The sequence below is a fragment of the Gorilla gorilla genome, chromosome 22 (assembly GCF_029281585.2).
Source record: "Gorilla gorilla gorilla isolate KB3781 chromosome 22, NHGRI_mGorGor1-v2.1_pri, whole genome shotgun sequence".
Taxonomy (NCBI): Eukaryota; Metazoa; Chordata; class Mammalia; order Primates; family Hominidae; genus Gorilla; species Gorilla gorilla.
In genome coordinates this window covers 44529704-44550598 of record NC_073246.2, presented here as the reverse complement: position 1 = coordinate 44550598, position 20895 = coordinate 44529704, and the positions used below count along the sequence as shown (strand labels likewise).

The 20895-nt window shown below is 57.1% G+C and overlaps 1 protein-coding gene across 3 annotated transcripts in view; it reads right to left on the bottom strand.

The window, feature by feature from the left end:
* Positions 1-15083, bottom strand: part of PDE9A (phosphodiesterase 9A) — a 122088-nt gene extending 107005 nt beyond the window's left edge. Inside the window, exon 1 of one of the 3 annotated variants that reach the window (XM_055373654.2) lies at positions 14755-15083. In XM_055373654.2, coding sequence (XP_055229629.1) covers positions 14755-14823 — 69 coding nt within the window. In that variant the 5' untranslated portion in view covers positions 14824-15083. The remainder of the gene's footprint in view (positions 1-14754) is intronic. The other 2 variants (XM_031005204.3, XM_031005206.3) reach the window with 2 other exon arrangements.
* Positions 15084-20895: the final 5812 nt, after the last annotated feature.

Genomic DNA, 20895 nt, shown 5'->3' with positions numbered 1-20895 from the left:
GGGGAAGGCAGACGGGAGTGGAATCCTTTTTGTGCACCCCTCTCCCCAACTTTGACCCAGAGAGCTTGGATGTCTTGGTAAGCCGGCATCGCCCATTCTATCATCATCATTTCCAAGTGGGAATGGGATAAGGGAGGGGAGATTCCACTAGAACTGCAGGGGGGAAAGGGCGGTTCATCAAAGCAGAAACACACGTCCTGTGCTGGGTCCCTTGAGAAGGGCCAAGTGGGTCCCAGCCAGGACTGCAGGGGTCCTGGACCAAACAGCAGGGGGTCGGGAGGAGGGAACTTGCCACGGGTTTCTAGGGAAGTGGTGGCTGCCAGTCCTTTCAAGAAGGCCCAGCAAGGCTTTTGGAATAAAGGTAATGCCTGGTTCTTGCAAGACGCCTGTTGTGATCCGAACTCGCATTGTGATCCGAACTCGCATAAAACCCAAAAACCTGCAACTCCTGTGAACGGAGACAGTCCGAGACCATCTGAGAAGCAGGCCAAGTGCTTTCATTCTTCCTGGTTCATCTTCCCTCCCTCCTCACCACTCTCTTCCTTTGTTTCAAGAGAACAAAACAAACATACTGGGCAGGCAACTGGGAGGGAGGGGCGTGTTTCTATTCAAAACTCTTTTTCATGCCACCTGCCAAATAGAATTCTAAATCCCCCTTTAAAAAAAACTGTGCCCCATCCATGAAGTCGAGTAGTTTAAGAACTGTGGCCAGGTCAGCACCCTGTTCCCTGGTCTGTACTTGCTGGGGTATGTCTCCCTTTTGAAAATCAGTATATTGTCTCTCCGTTTTCCATGGATTTGGTGTCTGAATGGATAGGCTTATGGGCTGCTAGAAGTTGGACCCCCTCATCCAACTTCCTCATTGTGATCTCCAGCCAACCTCCTCAAACTGGTCATGTGGTTGGCCAGGCTGCAAAGCATGTTGGGGTTGTTTGCTGTTTCGCCAGCATGGCCCTTCACCCCTGGCTGGAGGACAAAGAAGCAGTCTGTGTACAGGGAGTGAATGGGCAGTTGGGACCAGGCGCCTCAACATGCTGGGGTTGGGGCGGGGGGGAGTGGGGACAGCCTGGAGCCCGGGAGGGCGAGTCGGCCGTCACCAGGCGCGGGACCTTGGTGCCGCCTTTCAACCTTTTGGGCTGCGATGCTCTCCTTGGTGACCCAATGTCGTTCTGGGTCCCTCCTGCTTTCCCACATTAGGGTTACAAAGGCCAGAAGATGGGGAAGGGAGATGTCATTCCCACTTCCCAAAGGGGGTGCTATGGACTGAACTGTGTCCCGTCAAAATTCATGCTGTAGTTCTGACCCCAGCACTTCACGATATGACCTTATTTGGAGACCGGGCCTTTAAAATGAGATGTCCTTGTAAAACGAGGTGCTGAGGACACAGACATGCAGAGGCTCGGCCCTGCATGGACACGGGGAGGAGGCGCCAGCCCAGGAGAGGCCTCAGGAACCAGCCCTGCTGCAGCCTGACCTGGGAATTCGGCCTTCAGACCGCGAGGGCCTTGGTGTCTGCTGTGGAGGCCGCCGGGCCTGTGGTCCTTTGTGACGCCGGATGCACACGGGGGAGTGCAGCCCTCACAAAGCTGAGACGGAGCTGTGGGTGGGGCCTCGGCACCTTCAGGACCTGCTCTGCGCTCCTGCTGGGTCCCAGCTGCTGAGTCAGATGGGCTCATCCAGAAACAAGCCAGCTGCCCTCCCTCCTTCCCCACAGCCTCACACTTGGGAGGCGGGGAGACTTCAGAAGTGCTTTGGTGCCAGCCCTGCCCCTGGCAGCTCCAGCTGAGATCCTCGTCGACAAGGAGAACCCAAGTCCAAGGACAGCAAGAAGGGCCTTCTGGAGCTGATAGCCACGCCCTTCCGACTGCAGCCACGCCCTTTCTTGATGACTACGCCCACTGCACGAATGACAACGCACTCTCGGTTGTGGCCACGCCCACTGCACTGATGGCCACGCCCCCACCCCAGGGCTGCTTTCCCCTTTGATAAAGAACATCTTTTTAGATGTCAGGGCCTGAAGGCCCTTGGGGAAGGTGAGCCTGTTCTTTAGGGCCCCAGGAAGGCAGCGTTTCCTGTGCTTAGGACTCCCTTCTCACGGTCCACACTGCCTCCCCAACTGACTTCAGCGGGGCCTCATGGCGCAGAGGTGCCCAGGGGAGCATCAGGAGCTTGAGGGATAGACGGTGGAGCCACGCGGGAGAAGCTTCATCCCTGCCCCAGCCGAGCAACGCCCTCTCACGGGTGAGCTGCATGCATCCATTGTTCATTATTCAACAACTGTTACTGGTTCTCGTGCCAGTCTCTGGGCAGAGGCAGGGTTGGAAGGTGAGTGACTTGATCCTGGGCTCCAAGGGTGCCTGGTGAGGAGTTATTACAGTGCAGAGAGGCACCTGCACGCGACACAATCGGCTTCCTAGGAGAGGGGACATTCAGCAAGGGCCGGCCAGGGCAGGGAAGGCTGGGAGCTGTAGGAGCAGAGCAAGGTCGGGGGTGGCCACCAAGGCTGGAGCCAGATGTCCAGGTTCCAACACTGCTGGCCTGTGGGAGCCCAGGTGACAGGATCACAGGGCCCCTGTGTGCTTTGGTGAGCTCCCTTGGGCAGGGTGTAGCCAGGGGTCTCTGGGTGGGGGAGGAGGACCAGAGGGCAGGTTGAAGAGCCAACCAGTCCCTCAGAGGGCCAGAATGGGGGTGGACAAGGCAACCCTCTGAGTGTCCTGGGGCTGCTATAACAAAGACCACAAACTGGGTGACATGAAGCCACAGAGGTTTATCTCTCATGGCTCCGGAGGCCTGAAGCCTGAGCTCGAGGCATGGGCGGGGCTGGCTCCTTCCCAGGACTCCAGGGAGGAGGCTTGCCTCTTCCAGCTTCTAGGGGCTGCCCGCAGAGCCTGGCTTGTACACGCATCACTCTGGTCTCTGAGTCTGTCTTTACATGGCCTGATTCTGTCTCTACGTCTTCCGTTCTCATTTCCATGGACAAATGTGTGCCTGCCTTTCCCTCTCCTTAGAAGGATGGCGGGCATATGGGCTTGAGGCCCATCCCAATGCAGTATGACCTCATCTTGATGTGATTATGTCTGCAAATACCCTATTTCCAACTAACGGGACATTCACAGGTTAGGACAGGAATCCACTTTTTTGGGAGACACAATTCAACTCACAGCAGTGACCATGAGGGGATGAACAGAGGTCAATGGCAGGACGTGGTGACAGTGCAGGCAGGCGGAAGTCGAGAGGAAACTGAGTCTCTCGCAAGGCTGACCCGGCCGTGTGTACCCAAATAGGAGGCATCAGATAAGAGTGGTGAGTGAAGTTGGTGATGGGGGGAGCTACAGAAGCCTTGGGGGCTTCCATTCGGATGGGAATGGAACCCCCTCCCTCCCTTCCTTTCCCTCCTCTTTCCTTGCCTTTTGATTGCCTTGGAATTTTATTAGAAAATGAAGCACAAATTTCCTGCCAGAAAAGAAATGTCTCTGAGTGCTGGCACCGGGGCCTTGCACTGGTCCAGTTTGCTCCAGGTCTGCTTTGGTGGCCAGGGTCACCTTTATGCCCTTCCTGCTTTGTGTCCATGCAGAGGCCAGCCCGGAAGGCAGGTAGAACCCCTCGCTGGCCTCCTGCCTCATCTGCTGCAAGTGTCTCCCTGGATCTGGGCTCCTCCTCAATGCAGCAGCACCGTCAGGGGCGGCTGCCACTGTGATGTGTCATCACCTGCAGGTGGCATGTCCCTGTGCCAGGCTGAGACTGGCACTTTGTGACCAACGTGCCCCGTGTCATCAGCCCTGTGTCATGCTGCGAGGTGAGGCACCATTGCCCACTGAGCCGAACACAAAGACTCCCTCTTGGCCTTGCTATTTTTAGTTTGATGCCTTGGGCTCACAGCAGTTGGCTGGAGTCACTAAACCCCCAGCTTTCTCTTCCAGAAGCCAAGCCTGGCACTCCGAGGGGCAGGTGGGAGCTGGAGATGCCTCGAGAAGCCCCTTTGGCATCTGGACCCGACTCGGCCCCGGGCCGTCCTCTGGGGGCTCTCTGATCCGTTGTCTGAGGACACATGGTGGACTCACCACAGGGACTGAGGCTGAATCACAAACTCCAGACCCCAGCAAGGACCTGGAGCATCTGGGTGGCCTGGCATCCAGCTGATGACCTCAGCCATCAACACCTGGGAGACTCCAGAGTCCTGGATGCTGAGAGGCCTGGGCTTTAGGGAAAGGCCTGGGAGGGGAGGTGCTGGGCAGACGACTACCTGGAAGAAATAGGATGGGGCCTGGCATGCTTCAGTGGGGCCTCAGCGTGGAGTGTGACACAGTGCTGAGGGACATGGGGCAGGCTGGTCACACAGTGCTGGTCTCAGCCTGGCATGAGGACATAGTGCTGCAGGTGATGGCACATCACGGTGGCACCCCGCCCCCAAGAGTCAGGCTGCATGACCGGAGGGTGGGAAGACAGGGGGCCCTGCCAGGCCTGTCTGCTGTGGGCTCAGCCCATACCCTCCAAGATCAACCACTTCAAACCTCATCAAATCGGGCAATGAGATAAGGGGCTTCACCCTTCGGGCACGTATAGGAGGCAAGCCCCACTGTGACTCTGCGAAGAAGGGTGCCTTCTGCCCTCCCTCCAAGCTGTGTGGCCACCTGCCTCGTCCCCACTCAACTCCTGAAACCCCCAGGGGCTCTGCTGACTTCTCTGTCATCTTCATACTGTGCGTGTGTGCTGTGTGTGCATGTGTGTGATGTGTGCGCAGTGTGTATGTATGTGTGTGATGTGCCTGTGTGGTGTTTGTGATGTGCTTGTGTGTGGTGTGTGTGCATGTGTGTGATATGCATGTGTGGTGGGTGTGTGCATGTGTGTGGTGGGTGTGTGCATGTGTGTGGTGGGTGTGGTGCATGTGGATGTGTGTGATGTGTGTGTGATGTGTATGCATGTGTGTGATGTGCATGTGTGGTGTGTGCATGTGTGTGATGTGCGTGTATGTGGTGTGCATTCTTGTGTGTGATGTGCATGGTGTGTGCATGTGTGTAAGTCTGGTGTGTGCATGTATGTGATGTGCATGTGTGTGATATGTGCGTGTGGTGTGTGTTCTTGTGAGGCACGTGGCGTGTGCATGTGATGTGTGTGTGCGTGGTGTGCATGTGTGTGATATGCATGTGTGTGGTGTGTGCATGCGTGTGGTGTGTGGTGTGTGTGCGTGTGTGATGTGTGTGTGCTTGGTGTGTGGTGTGTGTCCTTGTGTGGTGTGCGTTCTTGTGTGTGATGTGCATGGTGTGTACATGTGTGTGATGTGCGTGTGCATGGTGTGTGCATGTGTGTGCAGTGCATGTGCATGGTGTGTGCGTGCATGGTGTGTGATGTGCGTGTGTGTGGTGTGTGCATGTGTGGTGTGTGTGGATGTGTATGATGTGCGTGCACTTGGTGTGTGTGGTGTGTGTTCTTGTGTGATGTGCATGGTGAGTGCATGTGTATGATGTGCATGTGCGTGGTGTGTGTGTGCATGGTGTGTGATGTGCGTGTGTGTGGTGTGTGCATGTGTGTGGTGTGTGTGGATGTGTATGATGTGCGTGTGCTTGGTGTGTGTGGTGTGTGTTCTTGTGTGTGATGTGCATGGTGTGTGCGTGTGTGTGATATGCGTGTGTGTGGTGTGTGCATGTGTGTGATGTGTGTGCATCTGTGTGATGTGTGTGTGCTTGGTGTGTGTGGTGTGTGTTCTTGTGTGTGATGTGCATGGTGAGTGCATGTGTATGATGTGCGTGTGCATGGTGTGTGTGGTGTGTGTGCATGTGTATGATGTGCGTGTGCTTGGTGTGTGTGGTGTATGTTCTTGTGTGTGATGTGCATGGTGTGTACGTGTGTGATGTGTGTGTGCATGATGTGTGCGTGTGTGTGATGTGTGTGTGCGTGGTGTGTGCATGTGTGCATGTGTGATGTGCGTGTGTGTGGTGTGTGTGCATCTGTGTGATGTGCGTGTGCCTGGTGTGTGTGGTGTGTGTTCTTGTGTGTGATGTGCATGGTGAGTGCATGTGTGTGATGTGCGTGTGCTTGGTGTGTGTGGTGTGTGTTCTTGTGTGTGATGTGCATGGTGAGTGCATGTGTGTGATGTGTGTGTGCATGGTGTGTGTGTGCACGTGTGTGATGTGCGTGTGTGTGGGGTGTGTGCATGTGTGTGCATGTGTGTGATGTGCATGTGCATGGTGTGTGTGTGTGGTGGGTGTGTGCGTGTATATGTGTGTGTGTACCATAGACCTCCATCCCTTTGCAACAGTCGGAAGGGACATGGAAGGCATCTTTCTGCCCCTTCCTTCGGTGAGGAAACAGGTAGGGGGAGGGTGGATGGGAGCTAACCTGGGAAGCAGAGCTGTGAGGTGAGCTGGCCCTTCACGCACGCCCGGACACGGCACCGTGCTGGGGACGATAGTGGGAGGCACAGGGGCCACTTGACAACCTGGGAGTGTGGGGACCGGGTCTCTCTCCACCAGGCACTGAGATTAGACTGCCTTAAATCCATGACATGGATAAATAAATAATAAACAAACAAATAAAACTGATAACATTTATATAGCATTTACCAACTGCCAGTGTGTTCTAGCATTTGACACGTATTAGCCCACTTAATCTTCCAAAAACTTCCCCCCACTTCACAGAGACACTGAGGCACAGAGAGGGTGAGTGACTTGCCCCAGGGAGGCCACACGGCTGCTGGGCTCAAGCGCAGACAAATGACAAATCGGCCCCATCTGCGCTCTCCACCAGGGCTGGTAGCTGAGCTCCGTGGAGCGGAACCCGGCGCATCTGTCTTCCCTGGGCAGCCCCCTACCCTTCCGCTGCGACGCATCACAGGCTACACCACGGACATGCACACAGCTTCGCAAAGCAGCACAGCCATGACTCAAGACGTGGAGAGGCCTTCGGGAACTCACAAAGTTTTTCAGAAGACGCAACAATAAACCCATCACAACAGGCCGGCCCTTTGCAAACTGAAGAACTAAGATGAAAATGACTGAGGCTTTAAAAATATCAGGCAGTTTCATCGATTCATCCGTTTTGAATGGAGACACAAAATGTGGTCCACCCACACAATGGAATACTACTCAGCCTTAAAAAGGCAGGAAATTCGGACACGTGCTACAACATGGATGCACCTGAGGGCATGATCCGAGTGAACGAGGCCAGGCACAGCAGGGCGATCCTGTGTGACTCCACTTCGGTGAGGTCCCCGCACTCAGCAGGTTCATGGAGATAGAAAGGGGAATGTACAGTGGGGGTCAGGGGCTGGGGGAGGGGGATGGGGAGGGAGGGTTTATTGTTTATATATTTTACCACAATTTAAAATTAAAAAAAAAAAAAGGCTGGGCGCGGTGGCTCACGCCTGTAATCCCAGCACTTTGGGAGGCTGAGGCGGGCGGATCACAAGGTCAGGAGTTCGAGACCAGCCTGGCCAAGGTGGTGAAACCCCGTCTCTACTAAAAATAAAAAATTAGCCGGGCCTGGTGGCAGGCGCCTGTAGTCCCAGCTACTCGGGAGGCTGAGGCAGGAGAATTCCTTGAACCTGGGAGGCGGAGGTTGCAGTGAGCCGAGATCACGCCACTGCACTCTAGCCTGGGCGACAGAGCGAGACTCCATCTCAAAAAAAAAAAAAAAAAAATTGGCAGAGAATCTAAAGCAAACGGAATAAAATGTTGTGGTTCTTCTTTTAGTTGTTTCTAGACCGAGTTTTCAGGGGTACTGGGTGTTTCTGTTCAGGGCCAATGCTCCCGTTGCGTGACCAGCTTTGGGATTTGGGGAGATGTGGTCAGGGTGAGGGTGGAGACAGGCAGTCAGGGATGGGTTCAAGACAAATAAGTTGCACCCTCAAGTGAAAATATTTCTTTTTGAGCTTGAAAATGTTGGGAGCCACCCCTGGGTGGCTGAGTGCACTGGGCGTCCCTGGTGCCCATGGCATGACTGTGCCCGCGGTGCCAGGAATACAGGCATGGGCTCCTCCAACTCCTGCAGATGGACCCTTGCTTGTGCACTTTCTTTCTTTAACCATTTCAATCTTTTTTTTTTTTTTTTTTTTTTTTTTAAATTTCAATAGTGTTTGGGGAAGGGGTGGTGTTTGGTTACATGGGTAAGTTCTTTAGTGGTGATTTCTGAGATTCTGGTGCACTGTCACCCGAGCGGTGTGCACGGTACCCAGAGCGTGGTCTTTCATCCACCACCCTGTGCGCTTTCTTAGAACATTTTCTTCTCAAAAATATTTGGACCCCTGGAAATGCAAGCACCCAACTGGCCTTGGTCTCAACCTCCACAAGCCAGGCACTGACTCGCAAACTGCCTTCCCTGCGAGCCGTCCCTGCAGGCCCCGCGCCTGCTCCTGGAAGCTGGAGGGACCCTGTGCTCAGGGTGGGTTTGTCTGGGGAGAAAGCCAAGGAGTGCAGACACGCTTTGTCTGGGGCAGGCCCAGCTATCGGGCTGTGCCGTCTGGTCTCTGGTGGCTCTCTGGGCCCTTCTTGCCCAAAACCTTCTGAAATTTCCCAGGAGTGCGGCTTGCTGGGTCACCTGCGCCCAGGGGAGCAGGTGATTGGGTGAGAGAGGGTTCGGGGTTGCCCACCACCCCCTGGGAAGCAAGCCCAGGACTGGGCTACCGGGCCCAGCCTCTCAGGAAGTCTTGGCCCCCTGGGGCCCAGTTCCTGCCTCCTCCCTGCCCGGCTTATGCCCCGAGGTGTCCCGGTTGCTGCACTGAGATCAGCTGCCCGGCGCGTCCCCGTTTCATCTCTCATTTGCATGTCAGTTCATCTGAGGCGTCTGACGGGGACAGTGTGCCCTTCCTCTGCGCTAGATTTACCTCGCTGACAACGAGAGCTGTCTTTTGCCCATTTCTGAGGCCAGACAGCCCCTCCACCCACACTGAGCTCCGGAGAGGCTGGCTGGAAGATGAAGGTGCGGGCTGTGGGACCCGGGCTCCTGGGGCCTGTGGTTCTGGCTCCTTCTTCATGGGAGCCTGTGGTTCCAGCTCACAGTGGACTCGGGGAGTGACAAGACAAGTGACAGGAAGGTGCTGCCACTGCTGCTTCCAGAGTCTTCCGGGCTGATGGGTCCAGGATAAGAGAAGCGTCATGGGGGCTGTGCTGTGCCCAGGCCTGAGGGCAAGGGTGGCATTCCTGAGCCTCCCCACATGCCCTGCCCTGCTCTGGAAACTTCACCCCATTGCTCCGCGTGGACTGCACAGTGAGCCTCCACTTCCCTGGGGAGAAAGTGACTTTGCCCAGGCCTCCCGGCTGGCAAGTGAGAAAGGCGGATGAGGCAAGGCTGTCCGTCTCAGCACCATGTCCCCACCACTCTATGGGACCAGCCCTCCTGGATTCCCAGATTGGGCAGCATTGGTTTAGTCTGAGAGGTTTCCAGGTCATTCATGGAAATTCCTGATGGTGTCAGGTGGGCTTCTGGCTTCCAGCTGTCCCCTCCTGGGCCTCCGGACATTGGAAATGTCTGGCTAAAGGGGAATTTGGACCACACCAATGGGAAGGAGTGTGGAGGCCAGCAGCTCCCTGACTTCTCAGCGCCCCTGGGCTAAAATTGGGAAGGGCCCAGTTTCCAGTGCCCTCTCTGAGACACCTGCTGTAGCTCTCAAGTGGTCAGGCACTTCATGGCTGATTGCTGGTTGAAAAAGGAACCAAAAACCGAGGGTTCTTACTACTTTTCACAGCCCAGCTTCAATTCAGGTGGAGACAGGGGAGTCGTCCCCAGCCAGGGGTCAGGACAGCAATAAGGCTGGCAACTCTCATTGCTCCCTGTCCCCCCACCACCGCCACCCCCTCCATTCATACACTGGAAACCCCAAAAGGGTGTGACTGACCCCCTTCCTTCAGCAGATTTTCTTGGTTCAGTGAACTTACAGTACCATTTTTATACCAATTTAAAGATCAAAAGTTACAAACATGTAACAGGCAGACAGATGATAGGCTGGAAGTGGAGAGGATGGCGAGGAGAGCCACCGTCCACCTGGGAAGGAGGGCGTAGACAGTGGTGCTGGAGCCGAGAAACCTGGAGAGGAGTCAGTGTGGCAGGGGGACGCAGCCCTGCACGATTGAGCAGAGATGCCTGCAGCCACAGGAAAGGGCACTGCGCGTGTGGGCTGAGCAGCCCATGCCTTCTAAAATGAAAGGAGGTTTGCATTTGACCATGTTGTGGGCAGGAGAGGGGAAAGGCACGCAGGAGCCGGGTAGGGCTTAAGGCCCCACCGTGCTAACCACACCAGACAAGGTTGGGGCAGTGCACTCCTCTCCCCTGAGGAGCTGGGGGAAACAGCAGCTCATGCTTGTGCCAAAGCAAGAAATGAAGGCAGAGGGGCCTGAACAGGACAGATCAGTAGAACCAGGCAGCAGGGAGCGACATTCCCTTGGGCCAGGACCAGAGACCACCCCAGTAGGGTGCAGAGGCCTGGACTCCAAGCACTGCGGGGAGGACCTGAGCCAAAAAGGCACAGCTCTGGGGCCCGCAGAGGTTGGCCTTGGGTGCCAGGACCAGGCTGGGTGGAAGCATCACGAGAAGGCCTGGGCAGACCCCACCAGCTGCCCAGGGCACGGAGCCCTGGGCTCCCGCAGGTGAAGGGGGCAGGCATAGGTGGGGTGGAGGCAAGTGTAGGTGTGGTGTAGCCACGGTGGGTGGCAAACTATTAAGAACTGGGAGCCGACTTCTGCGGACGCTTGAACACTTTCTAGCGCGGCTCCTCCCTTTGGGCTGTGCGCATTCGCTGCTCTGGTTTAGAGTAGAAACAGCCCCGCAAACTCAAGCGGCCACCAATGGGTTCAGACCTGGGTTCCAGCTGCAGAGCAAGGCCAAGACCAGAACACCACAGCCCAGAGGCGCCAGGGAGGCCGCGCACAGTGCGAGTGTCCCGAGGGGGCCGCCAGGTCAGGGCAGTGCACCACCAGATGTGGCTCCTCACCACACCTGAGCCCACAGCCTGGCCCAGGGGTCCCAAAGGCCTCTCTCTTCCCCAATTCTGAAGATTGGCAAACCCAAGCCTGGATGTGCCACCAGGTGGGACCCCCTCCAGCTCCCCAGTGCTGAGTGCGTCGTCCCTGTCACTCCGTGGGCAGCTCAGCTGAGCAAACCCTTTCTCCATAGGCAAGAGAAAGGAGCAGGTGCTGCTGCCAGGGCCCCCCAGGGTAGGGGCAGCTGAGGAAAGGAAAAAACGAACCCTCTGGGGAACGACGAAGCGCTTCAGCTCCTAGAAGGCACAGTCTCTCTGAAGCAAGGACCTCAGCACCCTAGGTTTGGGGACCTGGCTTCCACCTCTCCCCTTCTTTAACAGCCCACCTGAGGGTCTAGACACGGGGTTGGGGGTGACAGGAGGGCTTCACCTGGTGCTGGGGAAGTGCCAAGTCCTGATCTGTGCACCCTGGCAAGCCAAGGAACAGATGACGGGAACAGGCTGGTGCAGATGCTGCTGGCTGGGTGGAGGCTGTCCCCAGCCCTTCAGCAGCTTCTCACGAGGCCATCCTCATGGCTACCAGTTCTGCACAAAGGGCTCCTTCCCCACAAAGCCCACAAAGCCTACAAAGCCGATCATCAGGGAAAAAAACCTGTTCATCAGGCCCCACACGGGGCTGGCCCACCCAGCCTGCAACTTCTGCTGCTGTTTATCATTTGTAGTTGCCTTCCCATTCCCCCAGCACTCAGCTTCCCATGGACCCCAGCACTCAGCACATAGTAGATGCTCAATAAACACGGCGGGCTCATTGACCAGGCAGTCTGCCTTATCCCATTTAATTATTAGCACAGCAGCACAGGGGCACAGAGTGAAGTAACTGACCCAAGGTTCTCGAGATGAGATGGGAGCACTGAAAACGGAGCCTCAGTTGCACTCCAGGGCACGGAGTCCTGCCTTCGTGTAGGGCTCAGGAAGCAACCTCCGACTCACTTCACACGCCCAGCTTCCTCTGCACAGCCTCTGAAGGAAAAGCTCCCAAGGAGGGAAGACAATCCCCCAAATTCCTGTTGCTGTCTCCCACTGTGTAACTCTGGTTGATGTGACACCTGTGCGTGTCTGGAGTTTTCTTCACATAAATAAAGCATTGGCCTGGCTGCCAAGTGGCTGCAGCGGCTCCTCTGAATCATTGGGCATGTCTGCAGGGTTACCTGCACAGGTAAGGCCAAGCCAGGAGACACCGGCACTTGCTGCCCGGGGCCTCCCTCAGACAACTTCAGATTGTCAACGTGGAGCTTTGCCGGAGCACAGAACTCGGCAGAAGCCCCGGTTTCTAATGTTCCCTCATTCCTCTCTGCGGTCTCAGGGGGAAACTGAGATGGCCAGGGGTCAGGTAACCAGAGGGACAAAGAGCAGAGATAACGAAGGGGCCGGTGTGCCCATCGCCAGGACTCATGGCCAGGCAGGGCAGACGAACACCGTGACGGAAAGCAACACATCCCTTATCTCCTGCACCCACTGACCCCCAGGGCCCCCTCCTAGGAAGCAACATGGGTTTGTTTCCATGACCTTTGATGGAGAGGAGATGGGGCGGATGGCAGGGAGACAGATTCACGCTGGAAATTCCAGGATTTACCCAGTGCCTGGTACTTTAAGAGAAGGAATGGCGGCTGATGGCAGCGGCACTGAAAGTGCTCTCAGCTGAGCCCGGTGCAACCCATCCGTGACAGCACTGCTGGGTGTGCAGCCTGGGAGATGAGCGAGAAGTTATCATGCTTTGCCCGGCACATGGCTTGGGCAAACGATTCAGCTTCAACCAGAACTCACAGTCCAGCTAGGAGCTGCCAACGGGGTTCACAGCAAGGGGCAGAGGGCGGGGGCAGCTCAGGAGCAAGCAACAGACCTCGTGGAGATGGGGGGCGGGGTGGGGGTTGGAGACCCGTCTGGCGCCTCCCTGTTTGCACCACAAAAGGACGTTTACGGAAGGAACTGAGGGAAGAATAATGCTCATCGTGTTCTGCAGTGTTCCAGGCAGTGTTTACATTCACTCATTCCCTTCTCATTCCAGTCTATAAAGCAGATTTTATTATCCCTTCTTTATGGACGGGGATGCCAGCTTGGGGAGCCAAGGGGCTTGCTCGTGGTTACAGGAAGTGGTAGACCTGGCAGTCAATCCGCCCCTCCCCCGCAAAGGTGCCACATGCCATGTCTTCCCCAGGGCCCACCTGCAGGCTGCTTTTCTGGAGATCACCCCAACCTCAGCGTGTCCACTGTGAAAAGCTACCCTGCCCACAATAACAGCCTGGCCTGCCACGCCCAGCGTCCTCCTCTCACCCCTCCTGAAGCTCTCCTCCACTTTTCACCTGCTTCCAAGAGAGCTGCTCCCGGGACATCTTTAGGAAGTTCTTAGGACGGACCTGCTACTGTTGATCTGGTGACAACTCACTTTAAAAAGATTTTTGCTTTTAAAGGCAGGTCTTTGATACATTCTCATCTATCGGGCAAAAAAAGTGTGTGTGCATGTGCCTATGTGGTGTGCATGTCTGTGTGCTCATGTGCACGTGCGTGTATGCACGTGTGTGCGTGTGTGTGTTTGTGAGTGGATGTGTGAGCATTGGAGCGTGTGTGTGTGTGTGAGTGTGCATGCTGGTGCATTGACATATTCAAGGGAGGGCCACTCCTTCCTTTGGGGAGAAAGGAGGCTGTTACAGTCCCATGCAATTGCAGACGCCTAGTCCTGGAGTCAGGGACCTGGGTCTAGTTGTGCCTCTGCCGCTGCCCAGCTGCCCAGCACTGATGAAATAAGGGGGTGACCACCTGTCCTTGCAGATGCTTCCTCCTCCCGGTTATCTGAGTCTCTCAAAGCGGGCTACAGTGGGAGAGGGCTGTACTTTCCATTTCACGGGGATTAAGCCGGGCACGGGGTGAGGGCGGCTTGTTGGCTTGAATCTACTGATTAAACTGGCCAAATGCACATCTGGGAACAGGAAAGACTCAAGCCTGGCCGGCACCTGCTCTGTGCCTGGCTGGGGCATCTCTCCCTGGCCTCCTTCAGTGGAGTACTCCGTGGGCAGAAAGGTGAGAAGCAGCTGCAAGGGCTTCCTGAAACGCCCAGCTGAGGTTTGAGGGATTTCCTCACAATGGCTTTTCCCTGGGGACTTTAGGGGGAGCTCATGAGAGCCCCTTCCAAGCCGGCGCGCTCATTGTCCCTCTCTGCCCGTCAGAGGGGGCCACGAACAAAGGGGGTCTATTCTGAACCCCTCTCCCGTGTAACTCAAGTCCGCTAGGAACACTGGACATTCGAGGGACTTCCTATCTCCGCACAGCAGGGGAGAGCCGGACCCGCTGCCCCCCAGGCTCTCCGCGGGGCCCCGGAGGTGCAGCGGCCCGAGTCCCCCTCTGTAGTCGGAGCTACCCACCTGCGGGGGAGCAGCGTCCCCGCCGGCGCCCCCCGCACCTGCCCCCGCGCGACAGGAAGCGGCGGCTGCTCGCCCCCTCCGCGGACCACGACCCCGCGGCTGCCCGGCGGGCCGATCCACCGGAAATTAAAGGCTTCATGTGCCAGCCCTTGAATGTAAAAACTCAGCCTAATCAGCTTTTCAAAAAGAAAAGCTCTGCTTGTGAAATGGAAACACTAGCGCGCCCCCCACCCCCCACCCCCCAGGGCGAGTCGCCCCTTTCCCCGGGGAGCCGGCGCGTGGGGACCCCCGCCCCCGACCAGAGCTGGCGGAGCGCACGGAGGCCGCAGCCTGGACCGGCAGACGCACGGACAGTCCCGCCCCGCCGCGCCCGGCCCCGGCGCTGTCACCCGGGGGGAGGAGGGGGTGTCTGGGTGGGGGAGGGGCTACCTTCTGAATGCGTCCATCGATGTCCAGGTAGATGGCCTTGGGCCGGTAGCTGGAGGAGCCGGATCCCATCCTGCGCCCGGCGGCTGCACTCGGACTTTTCACTGTACTTTCCCGACGCCAGCCGCCGCGCGAGGCGGGGGAGGGGAGCAGGGGAGGGGAGCAGGGGAGGGGGCGGGCGGGGGGCGGCCCGCGGCGCTCAGCCAACCACAGCCGCGCCGCCACCGGGCCCGGGACGCCCGGGAGCCGCCGCCGCGCGCCGCAGGGTCTCCTCCGCTCGGCTCGCGCTCGGGCTCGGGCTCCGACTCCGGCTCGCGCGCTCCTCCTCCCGGCCGCCCGCCCCTCTCCCCTCCCCCCTTCCCCCTCCCTCCGCCGTCTCTCCTCTCTCCCCTCCTCTTCACTCCCTGCACCTCCCTTCCCCCTCTTTCTTCTTCCCTTGACTCCAGCCCCCGGCCGGCTGCCTATCTCCCGATGCCCCCTGGACAGCTGTGCAGAGCCCTGAGCGACCCCTTCGGCCCGGAGCCTTCGCCTCCCCACGCAGTCCGTCCCTCCTAAGCCAGCGCTGGGCTGAGCGTGGCAGCGCCGCTGTGGACCCCCCCAGCCCCGCCGGGAAAACTCCCCTCGCTCCTTCTCTCCCTGCTGCGACCGCCACCCTCATTTCATTTGAATAGAAAACGGGAAAAGTTCCTTCTCGTTCGCCCACAGCCTTCCCCTAACTAGGGGGCGTCAGCCTCCTCCAGCTGCGCCCGGAGCTGAAATGGCGATTTTATTTCTGTCCTGTATGGGGCCGGACCGAGGATTACCCCGCCACAAGCTATCTGCTGGATTCAGCATGTTCGTCCCCTCCCCCCTTGTGTGAATTGCTACAGGGAGTGTGGGAAAGGCGGGAGGGGAAGGGGGCTGTGGGCATCCTCTGGATCTGCGGAGCAGGGAAGGGCTGCCTTGGCCGCCCCCAGTTCTCCTGGGCTCCTCCATGGGGAATGGGGTTGGCGGCTGGGGGAGGAGGCTCAGATGCCGTGGTCCTGGCCCTGGGTGCATGTCGCCTTTGGAAGCAAGTGTCAAAGCCAGCCGGAGCATGTGCTATTGTTTCGTTGGAAGTGAGTTCCAAGCCACCGCTTTCCATCTGTTAAGTGTCTGGGTGCTGCTTATTGAGAGAGTCTGGTGCACCCAGGCTCCTCCCTCCCCTTCGGGCCTGCTGGAGCCGGCCAGCCAGTGCCAGGGCCAGTGGTCACTTCCTCTCCCTCCCCTGGCCAGCCTGGTCTCCACCTGGTGGACGGTCACAGGCTTTACAGACACCCCCAGGGCCATCTGGAGCTCTGGTGGCAGCTGGGGTCCTGGGGAAGGTGAGAGCTCCCTGCCTGTCCGTGGGGGTGGCATCATCCTGTGAGGTAAGTGATCGTCCTCAGCCTTTGGCCAGTCCATCCCGTGTCACTTTATGTCCCCCCACCTGCTCTCATGGCGGGGGGCACGCTCTCAAATAACAACGGCTTGGAACTCGGTACCTTGGCACCCCCTGCCCACAGCTCCAGTGGAGTCCGTGTCAGAGCTTTGGCACCATGAGTTTTGCTTTTCAAGTGACAGGATGAGAAGGGGACAGCCTGGAGGCCTTTGGGGTGGGGAGACCCAGCTGGGTGGTTACAGCGGGCCACCTGACTCGCCACGGGGATACTGTGTCCCCGGCTCATTGAAGTGAGCACTATTACTAGTAGTTCAATTTGTTGTCAAATGTTCCGATGCTATTTGGGCTAATCCAGAGATCATGCTGTTGGGACCGCCTGTGCTGCCTGGCATGGAGTTCTTACCAGCAGATGGCTCGTTGGCTTGGCACTTAGTTATTTTCCATCCCTTATTGTCATCTGGCCTAGTCTTCTGTAACCATTTCCTCCAAGAGCCCCAGAAGGACGAGTGCCCGCCCGTGGGGGGTGGTTCTGCAGGGCAGTTCCCCAGGAGGGTGGAGGGTGTGGCTCTGAGACTCTGTGTGCGTCCAGCCCCAGTGCAGGCTGGCCCCTCACGCTGCCTGGCTGATTCTGTGCTCAGGAGAATAATCGCATCTATAATTACTTTGCACTCTTAGGAGCTGGACTGGACCCCTGTATAGATACTGGATCGATGAGGCCGCAGCAGCTGCCTAGAGAGGAACCCTTTCCTCTCCCAGATCCCCATGGAGCAGTGCGGTCTTCCATTCGTCAACAATCTCATTACTGCGTGTTGGGTGCTGTTCTGGGCACTGGGAATTCAGTAGTGAACAGAATAAGCAGAGATCCCTGGCCTGAAGAAGCTGGCATTCTCTGGGGGAGACAGACACGATGGTATAAATAAATAGAATGTGTAGGGTTTTGGATAAAAATTAAGGCAAAGAAGAAAAATCCATAGTGAGACCCCATCTCTAAAAAAGAAAAGTCCTGCGGGGAAGGGGATATAGAATGTGCAGTGTGAGGGAATGTGCAGTGTGAGGGAGTTGGAATTTTAGAGAAAGTGGCCAGGCAAAAGGTCACATAGGAGGAGGGATCTTACAGGCGTTAGGAGCAAGGAGCCTGTGTGTGTCAGAGGGAAGGACGTTCTGGCACAGAAGCAGCCTTATGCAGGAGGCCACGTGGCCAGAGCGGAGGGAGGGAGTGGGCTGTGGGGGACCGTAGTGGGCTGTGAGGTCAGAGAGGTGACCGGGGCAACCCCGCGTGGTCACACGAGTGACTTGAGCTCACTCTTCCTCCACTGCGTGCCTCGCGGGAGGCGGTGCAGAGGGCCGTGGTCTGACGTGGGTTTTCACAGGATCCTCTTGGATGCTGGAGGAGGGTGCATGGAAGGGGCCAGGCAGGGAGGCCAGTGAGCAGCAGCTGCAGTCAGCTTTGCAAAGTGTGATGGGACTTGGACCACGGTCAGGTGGACCCATGAGTTGGGGTCCTTCAGAGAAGCAGACCAATAGTGAGGAGTTGGCTCACATGAGGACGGAGGCTGAGAAGTCCTGCCAGCTACCGCCTGCAAGCTGGAGCCCCGGGAAAGCTGGTGGTGTGGCTCCAGTGCAAGCCTGAGGGCCCAGCACCCGGGAGCTGATGGTGGGGACCCAGTCCCAGGGCAGGAGAAGGCCAGTGTCCCAGCCCAAGCAGGCAGGTGGGAGGAAAGAGGCAAGTTCCTCCTTCCTCTGCCTTCTTGTTCTCTTCAGCCCTTCAAGGGGTTGCATGATCCCATGCACACAGGGAGGCATTTGCTCGCCACAGTCCACCACTGCAAACGCTGGTCTCAGCCAGAGGCACCTCACAGACTCCCCCAGAAACAGCGCGTGCCCAGCTATTGGGCATCCCGGGCTGGCCAGGTGGACACACAGACCTCACCAGTGCAGGTGGTGAGGAATGGTTGACTCCGCATCCAAGTTGGAGGTTGTGGGGTCTTCATCTGTGCCTGTTTCCTAGGTGGGCATTATGCCTATTCTCTGCCTTCCTTCCCCTGGCTCTGCCTGCAGTCATGCTCATTGGTCCTGAACAGCCTTGGTGGGGAAGGTTCCAGAAGTGGCGCCTGCTCTGTGCCCCCCACATCAGCCCCAGGGTCTCCTGGTATCCTAAACCTGCATCCCTGCTCCTGGCCCGGCTGCCGGGAATGCAGCCAATGTTCGTTCCTCAGAATCAAGATAAAAACGAAGGGAACCTCCTGCCTCTGCCAGGCAGGCCGAGGGCCAGGCTGGGGACCCTGGGTGGGGTTGAGGTTGGGGACCCTGGGTGGGGATGAGGCTGGGGACCCTGGGTGGGGTCGAGGCTGGCCACCCTGGGTGGGGATGAGGCTGGGGACCCTGGGTGGGGACGAGGCTGGAGACCCTGGGTGGGGTCGAGGCTGGGGACCCTGGGTGGGGATGAGGCTGGGGACCCTGGGTGGGGTCGAGGCTGGCCACCCTGGGTGGGGATGAGGCTGGGGACCCTGGGTGGGGACGAGGCTGGAGACCCTGGGTGGGGTCGAGGCTGGGGACCCTGGGTGGGGTCGAGGCTGGGGACCCTGGGTGGGGATGAGGCTGGGGACCCTTGGGGGCACGAGGCTGGGGACACTGGGTGGGGTCGAATGCCTCCTCAGCTCAGGCCTTGGGTCTTTGGGGAACGTGGTGACTGAGTTCATACATGCACGAGCGACGTTTCCAACTGTCTGGAAACTTCAGACAGAGTGTGAGATTCTGCCCGTGTGTCACAGGGAAGGAGGCTGGAGATGGAGGAGATTCTGGAGGTGCCAAGCCCCCGGGCTCCCAAGAGCCGAGTGGGTCCAGCCTCTGCCTCCACTCTCTGCCCAGACTGCACTTTCTTCTGGTACCTTCCAGGGTGCACACAGGCTCATTCCTGTATGCAGAGCTCCCTCTTTAATTCCCAAAAAGATCACACCAAAGGAGAGTTTCAAATTAGGGCATCAGAGCCAAATTGAAGATTGGAGGAGCTGAGTCCGGAAGAAGGGCCAAGACTGCGGAGTGAGGAGCTGGTTGCTGGTTCCCAGGTCCCTGGCCAGTTCACCGTCTCCAGCAAGAAAGGGACAAGTGAAGCCACGTGAGGAGAAGAGAAGGGTCTGGCCTATCCTTGAAGAGTGATCACCTTCCCACGAGATTGGAATACTGGGAAGGAAAGTCCGAGCACCCCGGGAAAGTCTAAAGGGGGTTCCCAAAGGCAAAAGAAGGTGTCCAGGCAGCGTGTCCTGCCACGGCCAGCAGCTCCCAGCATGTGCTCTAGCTGTCCTGGCCTGGCGGGTCAGGGCCATGGTCAGTGGCAGCTACTGAACCAGTGCCCGTGGGCATCATCTGCCTGTTCTCTCTTGGGTCTAACCAGCATTTCTCGTGACTATTCTGAAAAGACTCCAGTCACTTCCTCCACCACCTCTTCCGAGCTGGGGGTGGTGCAGGGGGTTGGGGAAAAATCAATTCATCAAACAAGCAAAATGTATTCAGCGCCTGCTTGCTGTAGACCAGGCACTGGGCAGGGCTTGTGAAACGGAATTGAAGCCCTCTGGACCCTGGAAACCTTATGGGAGAGAGTTAAAATAAATCAGACAGGCAGAGGTAAGGCACTTTACCTTCCGAAAGGTGCACCATTGAACACCAAGAGGAATCAGCCTGTCTTGTACGTGTATAATGAACCTGCCACGACGAGCTCTTCAGGATAACCACTGGGCGGGATGCACCAAGAATCAGAGAAAGGGGGTGCCCTTTGACCTGAAGAGGCTGGCATTCTCTGGGGGAGACCGACAAGATGGGATCAATAAATAGACGGGCAGATGGTCTGCCCTTGACTTTTGTGCGAAAGGAGAAGACACTGGCACAAAGATCTCACTTCCGTGTCTGTCGTAGTAGTATTTGATTTATATACCCTCCACCTGTTTCTTTTTATGGTCTTGGTAATTGCAAAATTATTACTAGTTGTAAATATTTCAAACAATGTGGTAGAAAAGGCAAAGTCCCTCTTCTAGTAGAGAAAATGGAGGCCGGGCACGGTGGCTCACGCCTGTAATCCCAGCACTTTGGGAGGCTGAGGAGGGCAGATCACAAGGTCAAGTGATTGAGACCATCCTGGCCAACATGGTGAAACCCCGTCTCTACTAAAAATACAAAATTAGCTGGGCATGGTGGCACATCCCTGTAATCCCAGCTACTCGGGAGGCTGAGGTAGGAGAATCACTTGAACCTGGGAGGCGGAGGTTGCAGTGAGCTGAGATCGTGCCATTGCACTCCAGCCTGGGCGACAAGAGTGAAATTCCACCTCAAAAACAAAAACAAAAACAAAAACAAAATGGAGACCCACCCCTTCTCACCATGGACCAGCAGGCCCCTGATGCCTGTGTGCTTCCGACTCCTGGCCAGCTCCTCGTGTGATGGGCGTTTGGATTTTCCCAATATGTTGTTGTTGTAAACAGTGTGAACGAACACCCATATCCATATCCTTTGTTGGTTGTGTTGCTATTCTTCAGAATTGATTTTTGGAAGTAAGATTTATGGGTAAAAGTGTTTTTTTGTTTTTGAGATGGAGTCTCGCTCTGTTGCCCAGGCTTGAGTGCAATGGCGCCATCTCGGCTCACTGCAACCTTCACTTCCTGGGTTCAAGTGATTCTCCTGGCTCAGCCTCCCGAGTAGTTGGGATTACAGGCATCTGCCACCATGCCCAGTTAATTTATGTATTTTTAGTAGAG